This window comes from Cebidichthys violaceus, unplaced genomic scaffold, assembly GCF_023349555.1.
Source record: "Cebidichthys violaceus isolate CVI_PGR_0920_01 unplaced genomic scaffold, fCebVio1.0.p SCAF_32, whole genome shotgun sequence".
Taxonomy (NCBI): domain Eukaryota; kingdom Metazoa; phylum Chordata; class Actinopteri; order Perciformes; family Stichaeidae; genus Cebidichthys; species Cebidichthys violaceus.
In genome coordinates, this window is record NW_027176506.1 from 1,132,332 (window position 1) to 1,154,425 (window position 22,094).

The 22,094-nt window shown below is 43.0% G+C and overlaps 2 protein-coding genes across 4 annotated transcripts in view; both read right to left on the bottom strand.

Annotated features, from left to right (window-relative positions):
• LOC137882456 (carbonic anhydrase-related protein 10-like) overlaps window positions 1–5,701 on the bottom strand; it is a 111,007-nt gene extending 105,306 nt beyond the window's left edge. For both annotated transcript variants that reach the window (XR_011103955.1, XM_068724764.1), the window contains exons 1-2: window positions 5,300–5,701; window positions 925–999 (exon numbers count right to left, since the gene is read on the bottom strand). Coding sequence is in view for 1 of the 2 variants with exons in the window: in XM_068724764.1 (XP_068580865.1) it covers window positions 925–999; window positions 5,300–5,360 (136 nt within the window). In the remaining variant the exon portion in view is untranslated. The remainder of the gene's footprint in view (window positions 1–924; window positions 1,000–5,299) is intronic.
• Window positions 5,702–5,925: 224 nt separating this feature from the next.
• Window positions 5,926–21,730, bottom strand: LOC137882504 (cytosolic phospholipase A2 gamma-like). 2 transcript variants are annotated; one of them, XM_068724844.1, is made up of 14 exons: window positions 21,617–21,730; window positions 20,967–21,077; window positions 19,334–19,476; window positions 18,312–18,498; window positions 18,106–18,211; window positions 17,092–17,232; window positions 12,159–12,224; window positions 11,867–12,007; window positions 11,508–11,654; window positions 11,326–11,409; window positions 10,569–10,723; window positions 9,544–9,715; window positions 7,847–8,012; window positions 5,926–7,627 (listed from the first exon to the last, which is right to left on the bottom strand). In XM_068724844.1, exons 1-14 carry the CDS (start codon window positions 21,728–21,730, stop codon window positions 7,609–7,611), a joined length of 1,752 nt encoding a protein of 583 aa, XP_068580945.1. In that variant the 3' UTR covers window positions 5,926–7,608. The 2 variants fall into 2 exon arrangements, with proteins under 2 accessions (XP_068580945.1, XP_068580946.1); XM_068724845.1 differs by lacking the exons at window positions 5,926–7,627; window positions 7,847–8,012 and having other exon boundaries at window positions 9,630–9,715; window positions 10,447–10,723.
• Between the last annotated feature and the right edge of the window lie 364 nt (window positions 21,731–22,094).

Here is a 22,094-nt window from a genome sequence, read left to right on the forward strand (position 1 = left end):
ATATTAAGTAACGTACATTTTAATGTACTTTTCATTCTAGTCTCATATTGAGTCTGAGTCTTTTTGAAGAAAATCAGATATCAGGGCCATCGCCCCATAAAAGAGTCATAATTCAATAAATCCATGCCGTGTGTTTATCCATGCCGTGGGTCGTAAACTTGTCACTTAGTCCCTGGAAGTTAAGATTTAAGAATGTAGATATATAATTCTCATTATCACGTTATTCTTCAGCTGTCAACTAGACTGAGAGGAGACTGAGGTTTAAACAGCTATAGTCAAAGTCCGGCTGCACTCCCTAATGTGATGAGCCTACTGTCAGTCTCAACTTTCCCAGAAGGCCTGTCACCCTTCACCCACAAACACGTCTCATTCTGAAACCATTTAGAAAGCCTGGCATTTGCTTTAGCATGAGGTTAATTACTTGAATATGACAATATAAGTGACAACAGAGGTGTATAGAGAGCCACTCATCTATATCATCTCCAAACTCACTTAGTAATAATAATAACTTGTATTACTAATATAGAATCTGATCAGTGACCCAAATGCAAAACAAAGACGTTAAATGAGTCAATTTGTGAATGATTTATGTACAAGTTTATGAAAACAATTCAAATACAAGGCATAATTAACTGAGACATGGAAGTTTGAGTTATTAACTGTCAACCATTGACCACCCTGACTTTGTGATTCACACTGCTCCCTGCATTGTCACAGAGCACTACCCCTGAACACGAGTCACTGGACATTCCCCTCTATGAGTGACATGTTTGGGGATAGTAGGGATGCTGCTTTTGCCATACAGTAATAAGTTCATTTCTTCTGTAAGTATTTGTATTAGCACTAGTTCTGGGCAGACTAGTCTCTCATCGGCCACACACTTCCCATAGCATTGACAAATATTGTTGATTATGGCACCATTACCTGGAACAAAGCTGCCCTGGACGACGTCCTTATACGCCCACCAACCCGCATCAAGCTTGGATGCAATAGGCTGGGCTGCAAAGAGAAACACAGAGAGAGAGGAATCAGCTCTTCTGTCAGTGAAGCGAGTTCCTTTGGTAGTGTGAAGGACAAAAGAAAAGAAAGGAATTTAGACAGAAACATACCGAGAACAGAAAACAACTAAACCCTCACCGTTCAATTCTATTAACGGGGGCTTTTAGTTCATAACAAGTTACAGCTGGATTCCTACAAGGAGCACTGTAAAGAGGGAGAGGAGGGAGTCATACAACGAGCCATGATGAGACTTTCATCAAATCAATATGTATGCCAAAGAAAGTAAATAAAGAAAATATAGTGCACATAACTCTAAGTCTTACTGAGTAACACATTACTGCCCAGTACTGATGGCAGGTACTCTTTCAACACATGTAAGTACTGTATCAAAAAAACAAGGCTAGCATCATGTCTCTCATTTATACTTAATACTATAATACTGATGTCACCATGACAGTGTCATCCATGAACAGAAATGGACCAATTGGGCATAAATTATTGATGGCATATTCATAAATTACATTTGGCCCCATACATCTCATATTTAACCATCCTATCTGTACGTAGTACCCCCATTTTAAACCAAACAAGGCCCAGAAGTAAAGTCCAACTTTAATCAAAAACATGCATGCCTGCTAACATCAATACAGCATTTATAATTATTAGTGCTGGGCAACGATTACAATTTTTAATCGCGATTAATCGTATAATTCATACTGTATGGTTTAACTACTTTTGAATCATCAAAACAGTGATCTGTTTATTTCTTCTCCTGAAGCTGAATGAACTTGTCACCAAGCTTTCTAAGTAGGCCACATGGAGATCCGTACATGTGGGACGCTCGGTGCAGCGCCTCTAGCATGGGGAACCAGTGGCCTGTGTGTCTCTGGCCTCAGGCTGCCACTGACTGTGCCTCAGCTCCGTTTCCATCCAATGCTGCAGGTTGCAACCAGCCTGCCTGGCAGCAGCAGCACAATTAAGGCGGACCCACCGGGAACAGAAACATCAGATACATCAGATACAGCTGAGTCTTTGTTGCTCCAATGCAAAACCAGGTCACATGAACCAAACAGGAACAAGTGATGGAGGAAGTATTCAGGTTCTTTAATAAAGTAAAAGTATGAATACAAAACTGCACCAATACGCTGGTTCAACTGAAAAGTCCTGCATTGAAAATGTAACTCAGTATATAAGTATAATCAGAAAAATGTGTTTAATGTATTCAAAGTTAAAGAAGTCTAAAAGATGCAAGACGATGGACCCTGAGACCGTTATACTTTTTTACTACACTATTTAATACTTCATTTATGGGCTAACATTGAGTCAGCTTGGGCTATGTTGAGGTGTGGGGGGGCAGTTATAAAAACATGGAGTGTCTACTTGCATTATGGTCCATTTAGAGTCAAACAGACCATAAAGCAGGGGATGCTTGAGGGCGGGGCTACAGTGATTGACAGGTCTCTACCAGAGAGTTATCCGGTCTAGGACTTGTCCGTGTTTTGGTCACACAACTTTAAACCTTTCACAGTGTCTTTTCACTTCACTACAGTGTCGTTCCTCTTGAAACTAAAAATGTGTTGAAGTCCTTCATTGTAACCGTTTTGGTGGCTAAAAATGATTATTCCAAATATTCAAACCAGCAGTCCATAAAGCAGTGGGTGAGTCACAGTGACTCTGTATATTAACAGCAGCAGAAGGATAAAGAGGGACGTAGTAGGCTTTGGGAGAAGGTTGTGGTGGATGAATGGATCAAACACAGGGTTCCAGGTCTGAGCTCCATGGAAAGCCTATTTTTAGCTTAGTTTAGTTATGTTTGTATTATTATTAATATTTTCAGTATAGCTGCAGTTTGGTTAGGTATAGGCAACTAAAAGTACTTGGGTATGGCTTAGGGAGAATATAAAAAGCCTACAGTAGGCTACTTATACACAAACAGTGCTGGGTGCACATAGCATCGTTGGCTAGGGACACCTGTGCTTGTCTCTGCCACGCTATATCAACACTATGCTTCAAAGGATGCAGCTCGGTCAGCAGCACTAAGCTTCAGACTATGACGCTCTGTGTCCCTTTAGTGCCACTTCTGTACGCGTTTTTACATGCATCGTGTCTTTTCCAAATATACTTCCGTCTTCACAGGAAGTAAGGTTTAGGTAACACAAAACAGGTAGTTAGGTTTAGGAAGAGAGCGAATGTGACAATAACTTGACTAACAACTCTCTGATCAGCGGGTGACAAACGAGTCATGTAGCTAGGGGTTCTCAGGAGTCTTGGGACTGACGAGTGATGTGATCAAATGGATTCTTAACTTTTCAGTTTTGCACGGAACATGCAGTCTCCTGGCAGATAGCTCCTTTCCTCTTTGCAGCGAGTTTGAGCTCTTCAGTTCCAGGAGGCGCTATAAAGTTCCTCTTGAAACTAAAAATGTGTTGAAGTCCTTCATCCCAAGAGTCCTCAACAAAGTGACTGGGTAGAGCTAAGCAGATGCTGACATGAACTGTTTGCATGTGTAAGATGTCCTGTCTCTTTGTTAACTAACTGAATGTTGTTGTTTCTTGTGTTTGGGGAGGCGAAGAATTAAGAATTAAGAATTAAGAATTAAGAATTGGACAGTAAAGATGTATTGTATTGTTAGTCCATCACAGTTTCCAGGACGATAGTCTTGTGTTTGTTTGACCCATCCTCCTCCCCTCCTGAGCTCTGACCAAACAGCGTTAATTGACATGTTAGGAGTGAAAACAGGTTGGCTGTAAACATCCACATGTAAAAAGCCACATTGGCTAATCCGCCCGGGTGCAAATAGTATCGTTGGCTTCTGAAACCTGGTGCTAATAGCATCTGCCACAAAGATGTCATATTGAGTGTATGTTGATGTCTACGTAGCAGTGTGACAATATCACTCTCAGACCGAGTTAAGAAACTGGGGCCTGAGTATGAGACTCAATGGATGGTTGCCTCAGGCCATGTCCACACTACTCCGTTTACTGAACCATCTCCGTCCAGACTGACACGCCTGAAAACCAACATCACGTGACTCTTCACGTACACTGGGCGCGATGGTACCGGTGTACGTGGTTTACTAGATTATGGTCCATAAATGTGGTGAACACTCGTCTCTCACTCGTTCTCTCGGTTTCGTTGTCTGTTCTCACTCGTAGCTCTGCTGGAGGCTGAACTATCTGTCCCACTGGAGAACATTTACTGCTTTTGTTCCTTTAGCCTACATGTTATCTGTGGACTTCACAATAGTTGCGCAGAACAAAATAAGCATTAATAAGGACAGGAAAGTCCTCCGTTTTGTGTCCGTCCTCTCCAAAGCCGCTAACCGTGACTTCAGACGTCTCCGTAGGTCCGATTCCTCCGCTGGTCACGTCGCTCACTGATCGCTCCATTAACAGCTGCTTCCTCCAGACATGCAGACTTTAACTGAACAACAGCTGCTAGTAAAGACAACACGGTCAACAGCACCCGTCATCAGTCGTCCGTGTTGAATTGACCTGGTAGTCGACCGGTAATCAAGGCTGTTGTTTATGATTTCCGGTCACGTGATAGAGGTGTGACGAATCAGGGAAGGACACGTCATGACTGCTAAGAACCAATCAAGTGTCTACGTCATCGTTTCCAAACTTATCCGTCTTCGTCCGTCCACACGAAGACGCAACCCGGAGTTTTCAAACTCATCCGTCTTCAGGAGCGTTTTCAAACGCCGGCGTAGTGAGGACGCTCAGTGTAAACGTAGCAAAACATATTATAGTTATATATTTTCAAATAGAAATGGAGTAGTGTGGATGTAGTGTCAGTGACACGGCCATACTGTATGAGCTGTTTGACATGCTGACAGTGTCGTAGCCCTGTGTACTGTAGGCTGCTGTACTGTCTGCCTCTGAGGGTTGAGGTGCTGGGTTATGATGTGTGACTTCTGAGGCATGAATCCAGTCATCTCATTTCTTTCTCATCAGTGGCTGATGGGACGTACTTTATGTCTCTCTGTGCAAACAGCCTGTTAACACGTACTGTACGTACTGTACGCCACACACTTCAACAGGTCAAGTGTTACCTTGGCAGGTGTGTTTGTAGTTATGGTGATTTCTCAGGATATGAGGACGAAATTAAGCCCAATATTCTGTAGTAAGTAACTGAACAGAAATATCACTTTAATGACATAATATCTTAGTTAAATAAGTATTTAATGACGACTTCCTGTGAGAGATGGCATTACTGCAACATTTCATTTCATTTCATTTCAATCATGCGATATTCTCCTGTTGTTGTGAAGGAGCATAGTTCCTTCTTGGCACCTTACCTGAAGACGTGCAGATGATATATGTTTGCAGAATCACAGATATATCCCAAACGACACGCATTATTCGTTCAATTCATGCTCGTATGCTGCAGCGGTTGATGGACGGCGCTTTGCGGACCAACTTTGAACATTGTCCCCTCTTCTTGTAGTCCACGTCTGTCCCCCGTGGAGCGCCGACACGGTTTGAAGCCTCACCGGAGATCCGTCCTCACGGCAGCGTCCTGCTTCGCGTCTCGGTTTGGTGTTCTGGCAGCATGTCGGTGTTCTTACTCGCGTCTGTAATGCATCTAGCTCTGTGTCTATCCACCATGAAGGCATTCTAGCTGTGAGATCCGTTCATGAAGCATTTTCTTCTCCTCTGTTTGCGGTTGGAGAGGGCGGATGTGTGCAGCGGATCAGGCAACTTCACGGACGACGGAAAGCGCACGGAGGACGCGCAGAAACAGAGAGAGATCATATTCATGACATCGTATGATGACAGAATTATTTCACCTGAAGATATACAAAACACCAGTAGAGATTATGATTGGGAAATCAGTGCTTAGAATGCCACAGAGAACGATGAAGTCGTACTTCTGTAGGAAACTTCAACAGAAACAATTAAAAGAGAGTTAATACAAACAGAGTCAGGTCCAATCCTTTTATTACAAACTCAGAAGAGAAAGAAAGACATAGAAACTCAGTGATGGTCTCACTGTCTACACTGATCAGGCGTCTTATTTTAAAGGGTAGAGTTACTGTGCTGTATGCAGCTGCTTGGCTGCATTGACCCACATAGAGACACAACTCCCGCCTGTGGATGTTGTGCGACCTCTAGCGCTGGCATAGGGTTAGTTCATTCGAAACCAGCGTGACAGGTGTTTCATAGGAGGACATGTGACATGATGACGTACCAACATTTAGTAAACGGGGCAAGTATGCACAGTATATGGATATGCTGAGGATGTTTGGCCATAGTGGAAGACACTGAGCTGGCTCCTGTATTTCGTCTTGGAGTGTATTTTTTCATTTTGATGTCTCCTACTTCATTGTAAAGTCCAATCTCAGTCTCTGTACACACTGACCATGACACACTTGATTGGTTTCCAGACAAGTGATGATCCTGCTGGTGTTCAACTGAAATGTAAGGTGACCACAGAGAAACTTTCCCTCTTAGAAATTATTTGAATGTTCTCCAGGCACTAATATTAGGTGATATAAGCTGGCTCGCAGTCTCCAGTCTTGATGGAGCAGAGGCCTGTACCATAAAGCAAGTTCAACATACCCGAGTTTCTTTTGGTTATCTGGCTTAACTAATCCTGGATCTGAAATTAACAGATCTATAAAATCACCGTTAAACGTCTTTTCACCGGAAAAAAATGCTGCAGCACGAGTAGAGCTGACTATAATCATGTGTGTTCCGTTAAATTAATGTGTTGCTTAGATGTATTCTTATGGCGATATTTAAGTCGTATTCCTTCAGAGTGAGCAAAGTAACGCTGCATCCAGTCCGACACTGTAAGGAACAACTCCAACATGTCAACCGGCTTCACGCGGCTCAAGAAGCTGAAGAGAAGATATGATGAGAGAATATACCGATCCACACCGCTGCGTTGACAGCAGAGAGAATAAGGCAAACATATTGTCACACCCACAGCGTGACAATAGATCTGCAAGACGTTTATTTACCAAAATACACATGGAACTATAGTCAGATCTGTCGGGCTCTAGATGAGACAGTGATGTTACAAATATGTTCCTTTGCACATTCACACAGCCGGCAATTTATTGACAGCATGTGTCTGTTTAGACTGTGTTGCTTTTAGTCTGGATTATGACGTAAACTTCTTTGTACAACATTGATTCCGATATCTACGTAGCGAGCTTTGGTTGGTTGGGAGGCAGTGTTTTTTTACCAGTTGATCGCTTATCTCCAACTTTCCTATTCCGGTTAGGTGTTCAGTGTATGTAACCATGACGACCCCGGTAATCAGTGAACCTCCTTGGTGGAGCTGAAAACCCGGAGTTAACCCTGAAGTTACCTCGCTAACCTCAAATCCTGCTTTGTGGTACCGGCCCCTGGTTTTGAGCAGGAGGTCATCATCATGGTGAAACAGCACATGGCCTTCTTCAAATGTTGCCAATTATTGCTACAGCAAGATCTCCCCTCTTTGAAACTAAGATAAAAGTAGAATCCATACACTTTAGGAAACAAACAGTACATTAAACAAGTATAACTATATGCTGTTACATTACATGATTACGTATTGGTTGTGTTCTCACAGCCTCCTCAGGCACAGTGTCTGAGTTATCACGATGAAATCAGAGATCTAGTGCAGCACAGACTTCCTGGTGGGGAGAAGCAAAGAGAAGTGGACATGTTAGATTGTAATCAGTCAACCATCCACATCTCTGTCTCAGACGATCCCACAGACAGGACATAAACTCCGGTAACTGAATTCTTTTTGTATCTGTCCGTCTGAGTGTTTCCTCAGACACAGAGACACAGTGAGCCCCCAGACTTCATGTGGAGATGTGAGATTCAGCTTTGCCCCCACCCATCCCTACCTCTTGTGACGGTGGAGAACAGCCTTGTGAATCTCCCGCAGCAGAGTTTCCTTGTTGTTCTTTATGTTGGCTTTCGCCGTCTCCAACACAGACTCAATCTTCTCCTGGCTGAAGGGACGCTGGAAGGTGGAGAACTCCTCCATCTTCGCTTTGACCTCCTCTGCATCTACAACAAAGCAGTGAACACTGGTTCAGGCTCCAATCACCTGCTGCCCTTCTACTTCTGACACCTTGCTAAAAGTGTAGCTCAGGTAAGCGCTATGGTCCGAGGGTTTTAGTTTGAATGTCCTCGCCTCTTGTCTTATACTATGTGTATATATCATATTATAAGTATGTTTATAATGATTATAGAGGCATGCAAAACATGTTTGAGTGGTTAGCAACTATGAAGTCTTATAATACTTTAACTAATAAGTCATTATGATATGCTGTTGTTCTAAAACATTTTGTTGTTTTTTCATGTTTATCGCTATTGACAGAATGCATTCATCAACATCTAAAGAGGAAGCGTGAGGATTAAGAGCAGCGGACTTTAGGGGGATCACCGCCCACGGCTGACCAACCAGCCAGACCTGCCGGACCAAACGCCACCTGTAGGAGCCAGGGACGGCCTGGGCCATTTGGTACACCCTTTGTTGTCACTTACGGTGTTGGGGGTTGCCATGGGGATACATGCTGTTCTGTAGTTTAGTTGGATGAATGGAAGGAGAGCGGGTAAGAGAGTCTTACTATTTACGCTATTTGCCGCTGCTATCGATATTATTAGCACTATCATCATTGTTTGACGCTGTTGATCGCTGTCGATTACCTTTGTACATCAAGAGAAATTCTTTTTAACGTTTTTCATTGTGTGTTATTCAGCACAAGAGTTAGTTTGTTTCTCAGCCATCATTGACGGCCAGCCGACCTCAGGTTAGTCTCCCCTACTCAGCCTCTCGGGACTCATTTTAAGTTGCAGATAGTCACCTACACCACCAAACTGCCCCAGGGAGGAGAGGCAGGAGAGCCAAGATGGAAGCTAAGCTAATCCAGCTGGGACCTGAGGCTACTCCACTACCCAGCATGCTGCTGGCTGTCGATGGATTCAGTGTTCAGAGTTCAGTGACTGTTGAGCCCACGTCTTCACAGAGACCTGGATCCATCATTCACCAGGATCAAGCTGCACTTGACAGGTGGACATCAGGACAGAGAGCAGGACTCTGGTGGACCAGAGGAGGACTCTGTGTTCACATCATGATGCTGTTTACATTCCTTATGATGCAAATCCAAAAAATGCACTACAGGAATGTACTACTGTGTTGGTTTGTTGTGTTGTAAATGGGCTACAACTGAATGTTGTTGTGCATCCCTGTGTTGCATAATGACAATAAATGATCCTTGAATCCTTGGTACTGACAAGTTAACCATCAGCGCTGATTCATTTCGTTAAGCTACGGCTGACACATAAAGTAAGCTAGTTGAGTCAGTTGTAAGCTGATAAATGTTTTATAGGCCATGTGGACCAATGAAGGACTACATTGTTTACCATAGAAGACAAAGCCAGAAATGGAGCACATGGAATGAATGGGTCAATATAAATGAACGTGTCTGCTGATGTTTCTGAGTGAATGATGAATGGAAGCATGTTAGTACCCTACTGTATGTTTTAGTTTGCTTGTTGCCTCACTACAATACCAGTCTCCGTGTGTGGTACAGACCCTTGCAGTTTCTTCTGTTGAAGAGCGGCATGTAAACGATCGAGGGCTCGTTCTCTCGTCCCTGGAACACGTAGCAGTCCTTTGGCCAGTCCTTCTCCTCCAGGATTCTGTCGTCTATCTCTGGGAAAGGCTTCTTCAGCTCAGCTGCATAATCTCTGGCAAGAGTCAGAGTCTTTGAAAGGAGCAGAGGGTGAACGTGGTTTCATTCGCTGGAACAAAGTCTTGGAAATAAATTGCCTTGAGTTAGGCATAGGCAGATACCACTTTATAGAGGAGATACTTGTATAAAGGGATTAGAAGCAGTAATTAGGGGTTTTACCAATGTGTATCATCCAAATTTATATTAGAAATACATTAAAGCATCTCAAATGGACGGCAGACTTGGTCGCATTAAGTCCAGAAATTCTTTTTTTTCCATAATGATATTACTGACTGTTAAGCAATAGGTTTATTTCCACTATATTATTTACAAGATAGCTTTGATTTGAGTACTGTACTGCAGGGATGTTAGTTTTAATTTATGCTTCAGGCAGATTGAAACAATTCAAGTAATTGTAATATCACAAATTTGCCTCAGGAGGCTTTACAATCTGTGCAGCATACAGCGCCCTGTCCTTGGACTCTTGCATCTGTTTAGAAAGAAAATAAGAATAAAACCTTTAATGGGAAAAACATGGAAGAAACCCCAGAGAGAAGTGAGGAGGGATCCCTCTCCCAGATGTGTACTCAATCAACAACATGTTCAAGTTACAACGCAGTCAATCCATAATCAGACAGTGAGCCTACTGTAAGAGCCATATTAGACTCAATAAGATGGGTTAAGTGATTTGTGTAAAATAAAGCAGTCTGAGGAGATGTTTTGACACAGAATGTTTCTCGTAACTGTATTTGTGTTGAGTGAACCTTTTTAAATGGAGCCACTGCCTCTGAAGACTCATTTTGCGTCACGCTTATTGCCAAACACAGCCCGTAACAGCGGTGGTGATGTGGATCGTCGGACGGAGGGAAGATTGCCGCCGCTCTACCTCAAACATGTTTCCAGCGCTGTACTCCGGTGCGATGATGAGGTCAATGTCCCTCTTCTCTCCCAGAAATGGAGGGTAAGCCACGTTAATCAGCAGCCCGGCGTCTACCAGGTGGAAGCTTTCTTGAGAGCGAAGACAAGTTGGAACCATTGGATCTGCAAACGAATGTAAGAACGTTTCAATATCTGTTTACACATCCAGTAGATATGGAGCCCTCATTGAGTCCTGTTTGAGTCCACATGATGCGTCTCACTGTTAGGTCTGTTTGTGGTCTCGACAAACTCCTGAGAGCGTGTTATTATCTAGGGTTCATCTAGATCTAGGTCAACACCTTTCAAATACACATCGTGTTTTCACCCATTCTTCGGCATATTTCCCAAAATGTAATGAGTTACACGATACACAATTGTTCTATCCAAGTGGTAAGAAAATCCTCCCACCAGCACCTCTCACCTAACACGATTTGTTTGTTGAACACGTATGACAACCAAAAAGTAAGAACAGCTGGTTTTAGGGGCCTTTCATCCTGATCTCCAAGGATCCAAGCATCCCTTCACTCCTGCAGTTACTGACCGATCAAAACCGGCACGCTGTGACGGCAATGAAGTTGTGGTACTTCAGCAGTAATCCACACTGACTAAGCTAAACAAAGTCATGACAAAGGTAAAGGGAGGTCAAGCACCATCAACCAGATGAACAAAGCAGCGTTTTTACCAAAGGTAATCGCAGCTTTTGATGAAGGGGTCTGTTCTCTCACCTTGGTGTTGGTAGAGGAAGTTGCTGGTCGTTCCCCACTCCCATCTCATCATTTTGGGAAGGACCTTCTTCGTAAGCACAGAGACTGGGGAAAAACATTGAAAAGTAATACACAGACATGTTTACATCATGTTTACATCATATTGAAATGGGTCTGTTTGTCTACAACTTTGACCCACTGACCATGTGTTTTCAAAGCTCCGTCCTCCAGACTCTCGCTCCAGGTCTCTACTTCCGCCAGCAGCTCCGTAATCCACCGCTGAGAAAGACGTTTTCTTTCCTCCGAACCTTGTGGCTCCAGCCACGCGGACTCATTGTGTTTGAGCTTGTCTGGAAAAGAAAAGATTTGAATGGACACTGTGTCATAGTTTCATCACAGACACAAAAACGCTCAAATGTGAAGACAATTTAAACATTGATAGCATCATTTTCAGGTTGTCAGTAGCTATAATCTTGCAAATTAGCTTGCAGCTACCAAAACAATTGTATTTAATAGGTCAGTTTTATGAAATGATCTGAGCAGGGTAACTCATAACTACTACCGTCTAGTATTTTATGCAACTTGTCGAGGTCAGACAGAGCAGTCGGATCCTTGATGGTGCTTCTGATAAGGGCAAGTAGTTTATCAAGGCCATTGTATACACGCAGGTACTCTTCAGAAGTACCGTCTGTCTGTCCAAGCACTGAAACACACACACACACACACACACACACACACACACACACACACACACACACACACACACACACACACACACACACACACCATAATATTTATCCCTGCAGTGTCTTAACATACATTTAGTGTGTGAGACAATGTCAAACTGTGATTACCTTTCAGCCAGGGAGGGATGAACTCCTTGATTGTATCCTCATGAGCCAACGCACAACCTAGAACACCTGCATGGTTTCAACACACACACACGAGCACACACACAGTTTGATCACTTGTATGCATGAAACAATCTGCAGATATTGTGGTATTCTGTGAAGCAAAGGCAAACAGGCCATGTACCTTTAAAAGTTATGGAACTTATTTTCTCAATTAGCTTACTTCACTGGTCTCTGCCACCGTTTTCATTCATTCAAACTCATAAGAAAAGAGGTGATGGTATGTACATTGTGTGCACCATTCAGGATTTATACTACCCATATATGTATATCAAATCTAATGGCAGTTGCTGGGTTTTTGTCAGTCAATTAAACCACATTCACACAGTTCTGATGAAGCTTTTTTTGAAGATGTTAAACAAGATCTGGAGCCACATTTTCAGGGGAGCAGAAATCATTTGATCGTCTTTATTTTGGTCTTTGAGCTCACTAAAATTGCTCAAATTGCCACATTAGCATGATGAACGTCCCAATAATACCATATAAGGCTATGAGAACTGCCCCATTTGCAGTGGCGGGCCGTGCATTTTATACCTGGGCCTTCAGTGCTGTCCTTCTGCAGTTGAACCACCTCCTAATAACCTCACTGTGACGCCACAGCTACGGTCATTATTCGTTTATAGGAGTGTAATAATACACGTATTCCTATTGAACCGTCTGGTACGAGGCTTAAGAACCGAACAATACGTTTGACTAATACTAGTGCATTTAGAAAATACAGAAGCTTAAATGTTTTCGGTGGACTTCGCTCAACCTGGCAACCCACCACGTAAGAGACACTCTGAGCCCGGAAACAAAACATTGTACCCTGGTGAGGCTAAACTAGCTTAGCATGAAAACAACAGCGCTACAAACTCTCCCCGCAGCGTTTAGCTGTTCTACTGATTCAAACAGGGCTAAAGAAATCACCACACAATCCTCATTTCTCCAGACCATAATTCCTGCTTTGTAAAAGAAAACAAAACCCCAAACAGAGAATCAAATGTCCGACCCTAACCAAAGCTGCTGTTCACTTAAAGACAAAGTCCATCCTCCTTTCTTTGTTAATGAAGAGTTCAATGACGCGGTTCTACAGAACATCGGTGTGGTTCAGTTCCAGCCAGAGGTCCTGTTGTGAACGTGTTCGTTGAGTTGTAGATCCACTCGGGTCTCAGCTAAAATTTTAAAAGCACCGTAGCTTGTGAGTGTCCTGTCTGCTATGGTGTCGTGTAGCTGCCTTGGTTAGCCACCTCAGGTTAACGTAGCATAGCTCCACCAAGAGCTCAGTTGCAAATGAAACACATTCTTAGTCATAAAATGTGCAACGCTTCTCCGCCGCTGTCAGCCAGAAACACCGTTCATACAAATCCTTCTCCATGCTGGGTCAGAGCTGCTAGCTGTGGACTTGACCGACCCTTTGATACGATGTCCAGCTTTTCTGGAAAAGTCCTTCTCCAGAAATCCATTTAAAAACGCTAAAAATGTCACGTCAATGTCATAACTTCTTACATATGTTTCAACTTGAACTCTTACTAAACACTAAGATCTGCTAGCTAGCTTTCTGTTTGACAAAAGTCACGCTGGCCCACTGACCAATCACAGCACCTTAATGCTGACGTACTTAGCAGGCTACCTAGAATACGTCCAACATGTCAAACTAAAGATCTGATTGGTTGAAGACGATGACAATCAACACTATCGTCCTCATATGCTTTAATCTGTAAGGTCTACCTAGAGGACCTCGGGCCTCTCTCCTTACATAGAGACATAGAGGCTGAATCTGATTGGATAAGAGCTCTACTTAAAACAAGCTGTACTGGAAGCAGAGCAACAGAGGACGACAGGAGCTGTGCAATGAGAAAATAAGATAATGGGAAACAAATTATAATACTTGTAGTGTATTTGTAAAAAAATATAAAATTATGAAATAGCTATAACTTTGTGATTCTGTTTAGGCCAGCAGAGAAGGCTTAGCTGGCCCTGACGGCCACCACTGGCCATTTATCGGAAGTGTTCATTCATGAAAATGTTGCACCATCAGGCATTTCAACGGAGGATGTTCCCCGTGACAAGTGATGACGAGTGACGTGTTGGGAGGATGCATGTGGAGAACCATTCCTCTATCTCTGCCAATATAGGAACACTGTCTAAAGACACGTTCTCCTTCAAGAGCCTGACGGGCTACAGCATCCAAGAAGTGATTAGCTATGCCTCGTTACACTTCTAAGAGACAGACTAACCTCTAATTAGTGCTTACTTTTAGTTGTTCTGCAGTATGAGATGGTTATATTGATATTGTAGTCAATAGCCAATGTCATAGAATATTTAGGGCTGGGCAAGTTAAGGCGTTAACGCATTTTCTTTTTTATTATTAAGCGGACATTTTTAACAGAAGAACCGCAGCGAGCGGTGAACAGCTGTTTGCGTGGCGTCTCTTCCTGCCGCTCAACGTTGCATAATGTGTCTGACCAAAACACTAGAAAAGCAAAAAAGAAATGATTCATTGAAATAGTTGTTTTAGAGTTTTTAAAGTTGTTTTGTTTGTAATATGTATAATAATCATCATTTAGTTATCCTACTGAGACTTTAACAAACACAAAAACATGATGTATATAGGTTTGCAGTTTTAAAGGTGTATATTTAAATATCATCTATTACACACATGAAGATAAAGCTGTGAACACCAGCTGAATATCTATGGTCAGAATCATTATAACTGTATTATAACTACTGTGTAAAGAATACTGCTCTTAAAAATAACCTGATCTGTTTAAAGTGATTCAAACCAAATGTTATTGACCTTTTGTTCATATAGCAGTACTTTAAAATAAAAGTGCGCAATACACTACTTTTGAATTAATTATTGAACTTTGTGCATAACAATGAGATTAATTGCGATTACAAATTGTAATCGTTGCCCAGCACTAATAATATTATAATATAATATAATATAGCAAGTGCTCCTCAATCACTCGTACAAGCCACTCAAGAACCACTGTACGAGTGGTTCTTGCATAAGGCCCATGTACCGAGATTTACCTAATATCTGTTCAAAGTGGAGCTTTCAATTCCAATAGTACAATGTTTTCCTCTGAAGTAGAAGTACACAGTAAGTAGTATACAGTTGAGTTGAATATTTCTGATGTGCTTTGGGGACTTTGTCAGGGTTATGTCGGGGTACTATTAGTTGGAATAGTAACATAATTCAAGATTTTCACATCTAAACATTGTAATAAAGCTATAGCTGTTTGGGGCCCCAGGCCCAGGTTGCCTACCTGGCATAATGGTAAAGTCTCCCCCTTGGGTTTTTTCATGGGTGTATTTGACCTCGAGTAGCTGTGACTTGGGTGTGTGGCGCAACTATATGTAATTGCAGGTGTATTGCTGGGGACCCAAGAAAGCGCTGTGTTGTGCGTGACGTTGTTTGTATGAGCGGTTCTCCAGCAGTACCACAGGCTAAGCATTCAACCCGTTCTGTTGGCCCACCTGAAGGACATCACAGGAGCCCTGCTGTTCCACCTGCAGTTTGCCTACCAGGTAAACAGATCAGTCAACATCTTTCAACACCTCGACTCCCCATGGACATACGCAAGGATCCTGTTTGTGGACTTCAGCCTGGCGTTCAACACCATCATTGCAGACATCCCCTCCAGTCATTCAGCTCACTGTGCCGGTGACAGACCGGAGGCAGCAGCTCTCCCCTCTTCTCCCTCTACACCAACGGCTGCGCCTCAGGAGACCCGTCTGTTAGACCGATGAAGTTTGCTTACGACACAGCGGTCATCGGCCTCATTCAGACGGGAGCTTGAACTGTTGGCCCTCTGGTACGGTCAGAACAACCTGGGGTCGAATGCTCTTACAACTGTGGAGATGACAGTGGACACTGCTCCCTATCACCATTCTGAACAACACTGTGTCTACTGTGGAAGCCTTCAAGTTTCTGAGATCCACCATCTCCCAGGACGGATTGCCAACATAGACACCATCAGGAAAAAGGCCCAGCAGAGGATGTACTTCCTGCACTAGCTCAGGAAGGTCAACCTGCCTCAGGAGCTGTTGGTCCTGTTCTACGCTGCAATAATCCAGTCTGTTCTCACATCCATCACTGGGTGAATTGGATCAGCCACCAAACAGGACAGGGACAGACTACAATGGACAGTCAGGACTGCAGATAATTATCCTTTCCAGAGACAGGAAAGATCACTGAAGACCCATCACACCCTGGACACAAACTAGTCCAGCTCCTCTCCTCTGGTAGGAGCTACAGAACACTGCACGGACAAACAACCAGACACAGGAACAGCTTCTGTCCACTGGCCGTCATTCTGATGAACACGTAATCAGTCATTCACGATCAATAATCCTCGAACACCAAAATATCCACTGCTGCCAAATATCCATTCAGTAGTCATTTCTATGTGTGGTGGGAAATGGTCCCCTAGTAACAGTGAATGCTCCTAAGGCTGGCTCCTCCCCCAACTAACTCCCTAATCAGGGAGAGGTACCTGTTGATAGCCTCATTCTTTTTGGCGCCTGTCCTCTGTTACAGGTATGTGTTTAATAGGATCAGTTAGCATGCCAACCTTTTTCATGTCTGTAATCCTTGGGGTGCAATTCCCCAGGTGGCGTTGCCCCTGCCACATGTGCACTTTGTATTGTTTACAGAACGCTTGACTTGTGTGTATATAGACATCTATATTTAGACATATCGGTGCTTTCATACAATATCATCAATTTATAATCAAAAGACCCATTTTTTTACTAGTGTACATAAGTCCTATTCTATTTACCTTTGTCCAGATGTGTTGTCGTTGCTCCTAGCTGTTTCTATTTCAATGTAAGAACATCAGGGAGCTGTCAAAGTGAACTGGCCAATAACGGTGACTGTGATTCTGACCTTGTAGTTTCACCATATCCATCTCCGGCATTTGCTCCAAAAGCTCTCCGCTCTGGAACTTGCTGCCCAGGAGAGACGTTTCGATGAATAAGCCCAACTCTGTGAAACCAGCCTCGTGAGGGCTCACCTCAAACCATTTTCCTGAGAGACAGAAAGTCTGTTTACAAGTCGATAGCCCCTTTCACATTGAGATTCTGTAACACAGCCGTGAAGAAGGTCCGCCCTCACGCCGACGACGCTTTTTCACAAAATGAATGGTCCAACAGTCCCGGTGTAACAGGCCAAATTAAGCCCCGCCCAGATCAAACTGGGGTATACTTTGGCCCAGGCCAGAGTACACCCCGGGATAAACTGTCCTAGGCCAGACTATACCCCTCCAGGCCAGAGTATACCCCTCCAGGCCAGACTATACCTCGGGGATAAACTGTCCGTTTCAGAACGTTATGACTTTTATTACATTATGTTACAAATGCATTATGTTTTGGGTATGTGCTTTTATTGTAATGTGTAACACTACTGAGAATTGTGGTAGTGATCTTTGATCTTTGTGGATATTTTGATGTTGTTATCAGTGTTTAACTTTGAATATTTCTATTGAAGTTGAAGTTTCAGGACGTAGTAATCTTTGATCTTTGTGGAAGTCTAATATTGTTTCTGTTTTTCTGGTTGAAGTAATAAAAGTCTATGTTTTAGAGTTTTAAGATTTAAGTCAGTCAGCTTTCTCACTTAACTTACCTGACAAAGCTGAACCCAATAAAATGTTGAAACATTAAGTCATTCTTGTGTATATCACTCAACACTACTGATATCACGGGGGTATAATCTGGCCTGAGGGGTATAATCTAGCCTAGGCCATAATATAGCCGGGGTATAATCCAGCCTAGGCCCCTTTGACCCCAGCTATAGTCCGGACTGGGGTATACTATGGGCTGTTACACCGGTTTCAATAGGCTGTGTGAAAAGGGCTAATAAGTCACTAAGGTCCGAATGTGACCTGTGCACATGAATGTGTACCTTCTATAGGACCAGATGAGAAGCAGTGCTTCTCTATGGCGCTGTAGATGGGGTAAGGGTTGGTGACATTTCTGCTGGCCTCGTCTGAAAGACGCCGTAGGTCCATCTGATGAAACACAATGTTTTTAAGGACTACCTTCAGAACAGAGTGTGATGCGTTTTAAGATGGGACATATGAGTAACAGTGTCCGTGTTTGTCCTGGTACCTGTTTCATGATCCCAGCAGAGGTCAAGACCCCCCAGATATCAGTGAGAGAGAAGTGCTCCTCCTTTGCCCTCTCACCCAACCAGGCCAGAGCGACCTCCAGCTCAACCCCAGGACCTGACAGCCTGGACACTTCTGTGTCCAGGCTGCTGCTCCACTGTGGGTCACTGTAGATGGAGGACATGGACCTATCAGAGGAGACAAGTACAGAGGTCAAGATGAATTGTCATGGGGAAGAAAATTGACTATTGCATTAACCAAGCTCTTCAAGCCAAATGTAAAAAAAACGAATGCCCTTATTTTAACAGTCCAAAGCAAACCCAGTAGAGAAGCAAACATTATGAATGGATGTAAAACTCAAGCCCTTGCTAAATGACATGTGGCCCTCCTCTCTATGCTATAGAAACCCAGAGCAGCCGTGTTCACGATCATGTGTCGTGTGTCTGCATGCTTTTATTTGTATTAGGCAATCAACTGGCTTTAGTGGGCCTTCCTGCCCTGGCAGGTTACTACTTGCATACATGAACCGATACAGTCTGACAGGCTACACCTTACTGAACGACACGCCCACATTGCTACACAACATGCACCCTGAGATAACTTCTAGGATTCAAATGCTTATTTTAGCCCAAACCATGTTTTCAACCTAATCAAGTCGTTTTTGTGCCTCAACCTAACAAAGTAGTTTTGCCCAAAACTAACTAAACGGACCTTTTCGAGGAGCAGTTTCCAAACTATAGTATTGGTTGTGTTAATGGCAATGCAGTGCTTGATGACTAATTATGTTTTAGCATACAAACTGCTTCCTCATTGATGAATTTGCGTTAGCGTTCCATGCACCAGTGAGATCTTAAGTCTTGAGTATTGCAGTGGTACTCCTCTCTACTCGAGTCACCTCTGTTGTTCACTGAAATGCTATCAAATAAATGTCAGAATTGAATTCAATTGTTTGTTCCGTTTTGTGTGTTGGTCTGTCCATCTGTTCAGTTCTCATTCATACACAAATGTGTGTGACTTTGTTACCATGTTGAGCCAGAAACTCCTCCCAGGTAGAGCAGAGTGTCCAACAGACCTTCCTGTTCCATCTGATAGAGGGAACCCACCAGACCCACAGCTGCCCTCTGACCCCCGCCTGATGCCAACAGAGTGATGTGGGGAACTGAATCCTTGTTGGAAACACAAAGGAGAGCTGGTTCATTTGAGCTGCTAAGCTAATGCATTGTAAAGTCAATTATAAGAGAATGTCTTATTTTACAAGCTCCATTGTAAGGGTTATTTATGACGTTATAAGTAGTTGCTGTTGTATTAGTTCTGCATTCTTTTAGACATGCATTGAAACAATATAATGTATTGATGTACTCGTATGTGAGCTGTCTGTCAGACTAAAGCCTTATTCAAATAATATGGCTGGGGTTCCTCTATGGCTTAGGGTATAAAAAGCCAACCATGAACATGAACGTCTTTGTGATAGTTTAGTTCCCTGTTTTATTTTGAGTTCCCTCATGCTTGGTTCTACTTCCTGCCTTTGTCTGTTTTCTACCACACCTGTTTCATGCCTCATCTGCTGGTGTCTGCCTTCCTGATCCGTTCTTTGATTATAGTTTTCCCCAGTGTTGAGCATTTCTGATTAATTTTCATTACCTGCCTGTTTTTGGTCTTCCAGTTGTAAATGACTCCATTTAATCATTGCACTACTCAATTCTTAATCTGCATTGTGGTCTAAAACTGCACTTGCTGGACCCAGCAAACGTTCTCTTTGAGGAAGAACTATATGACTCATTTCATTCCCTGGTTCAGTGTATGGAGATTCTGCTCTGCCCATGGCACGCAGTGAGGGGATCAAAACACCATGGCTGATACACTCTCAACCTGGCAGTGGAAGGATTGCCTGTTCCTGCTGGGCTCTCCTCTGGTCCAGCCTTAGTATCAGTCTCTGTGTTCCTGTGTGGTTCCACCTCCATGTTCCAGTGGGGTACTTTTACTTCATTTTACTTTTAAAAATGTACTTTTATCCCACGTTACATTTTAATGTACTAGTCTTTCCTGCTGACTCTCCCCTACCCCTGTTGTGAATTTGTTATGTGTATTAAAAAAGCGTTTGCTATTAAGTGGCTAAATGTCATCATACTTCAGTCTTCAGAGCCTCAATGTATGTACGTACATGCGACAGAGGGGTAGTTTGTTTATAGCCAAACGTTAGGATTTTACTTCTACTGATTGCATTCACGCTTTTATCTAATCCAAAATCAAGTGGAAGAATCGATTGTTTTCTCAAGGGAACCGGTACGATGCTAACTTCGAGGCTACAACAGTACGTCATCCCTGCAGCAGCCTCTAGAACAGGTGTGTAAGAATGGCACATGTCTTACCACTTATAACATCCTTCTAGATCACTTGCCGCAGTACCTGTTACCTAACACTACAGATTTAGCAGTACAGAGAACGTTTAGTACAGTCAACAAGCTAAATCACATGACTTGAGGATGAACTAGAGAGCACTGTGTTCCCATGAGCGTCTACGCTGCTCATAGTCATGCAGGAAAAAGACGTTGCTGTTATAAAAAGAGAGGTCGTCACATTATAAACAGGTGCAGGAGAACAACTTTTCTCTTTGGTGAAGGAAACGAAGGAAAGAGAAATGAATTGTCTTCCTTACTGCAGTGCAGTTGATTCCCAGGCTGCTAAGTGACTCCAGGACCACTTGTTTCCTCTTGTGAACATACTGCTGCTCACTAGTACACAGAGATCTGGAGCTACGGATGGCTTTCTGGAGATGATCAAAGTCAGCTGAATAAGAAATAATACTAATAAACACTAATACACATTATATACAAGGCACTTTTCAAAACGTCACTTGCAAAAATCAAGATAAAACAATTAAGCTTAATAATATCAAATACAATCAGGCCACAAAGTACAGAGATTGAAATATAATAAAATACAGTGAATCAATACAAAATATGAAAAAGGGTAAAATACAAACATATTTAAATAATGTATGTATTTCTTGATATATTGTACATTCATTTCATCCCAGAGCTGAATCTGCCTCAAACATTGAAATGTTTCACACTTTCATGGGACAATACTTTAATGTATTCTTGTGCTGCAACAACACAATGAGTATAATACAGCGTCTGCTTCACTCTTTGTAGTACCCACAGACACAAACTACACATCAGGGTAGTGGAACCTGATACATGCTGCAAATCCCTGGTATATAACACGTGATAGACAGTTGATTATATGCATCATACTACATATAGCACATCATACAACCTGAATCCTTTGACATGCATCCCTCACCTCAGAAGTGGTTGTGTTCCCCTCCATGTTGTCCATTGCTTTTGCTCGGGCTAGTGCAATACAAAGCCAGAAGCAAATCACTGGGGCTGAAAAACTCGTATTTCCAGCCTGCATGTTGGGGCAGTGGAAATAACCGTGAGCGTTACGCTTCCTCCTCTATCAACTCAGGGTCCAGTCAGCTATTGGCAGACAAAGGAGCACAGAGACACAAATGGGCCAGAGTCAATCCAGAACAATATCAAACAAGCACGCCGTTATATCTTAACACACACACACACACACACACACACACACACACACACACACACACACACACATGCACACACAACCTTGTTGATTCGTACCATGTGTTGGCTTTTGGTGGAAGGGTTTCTCAATACGTTCCAGATGTCAAGTTGGACAGGCTGGAAAACAAGGACTCTATCTCTACAGGGTGTGTGTGTGTGTGTGTGTGTGTGTGTGTGTGGGGGGGGGGGGG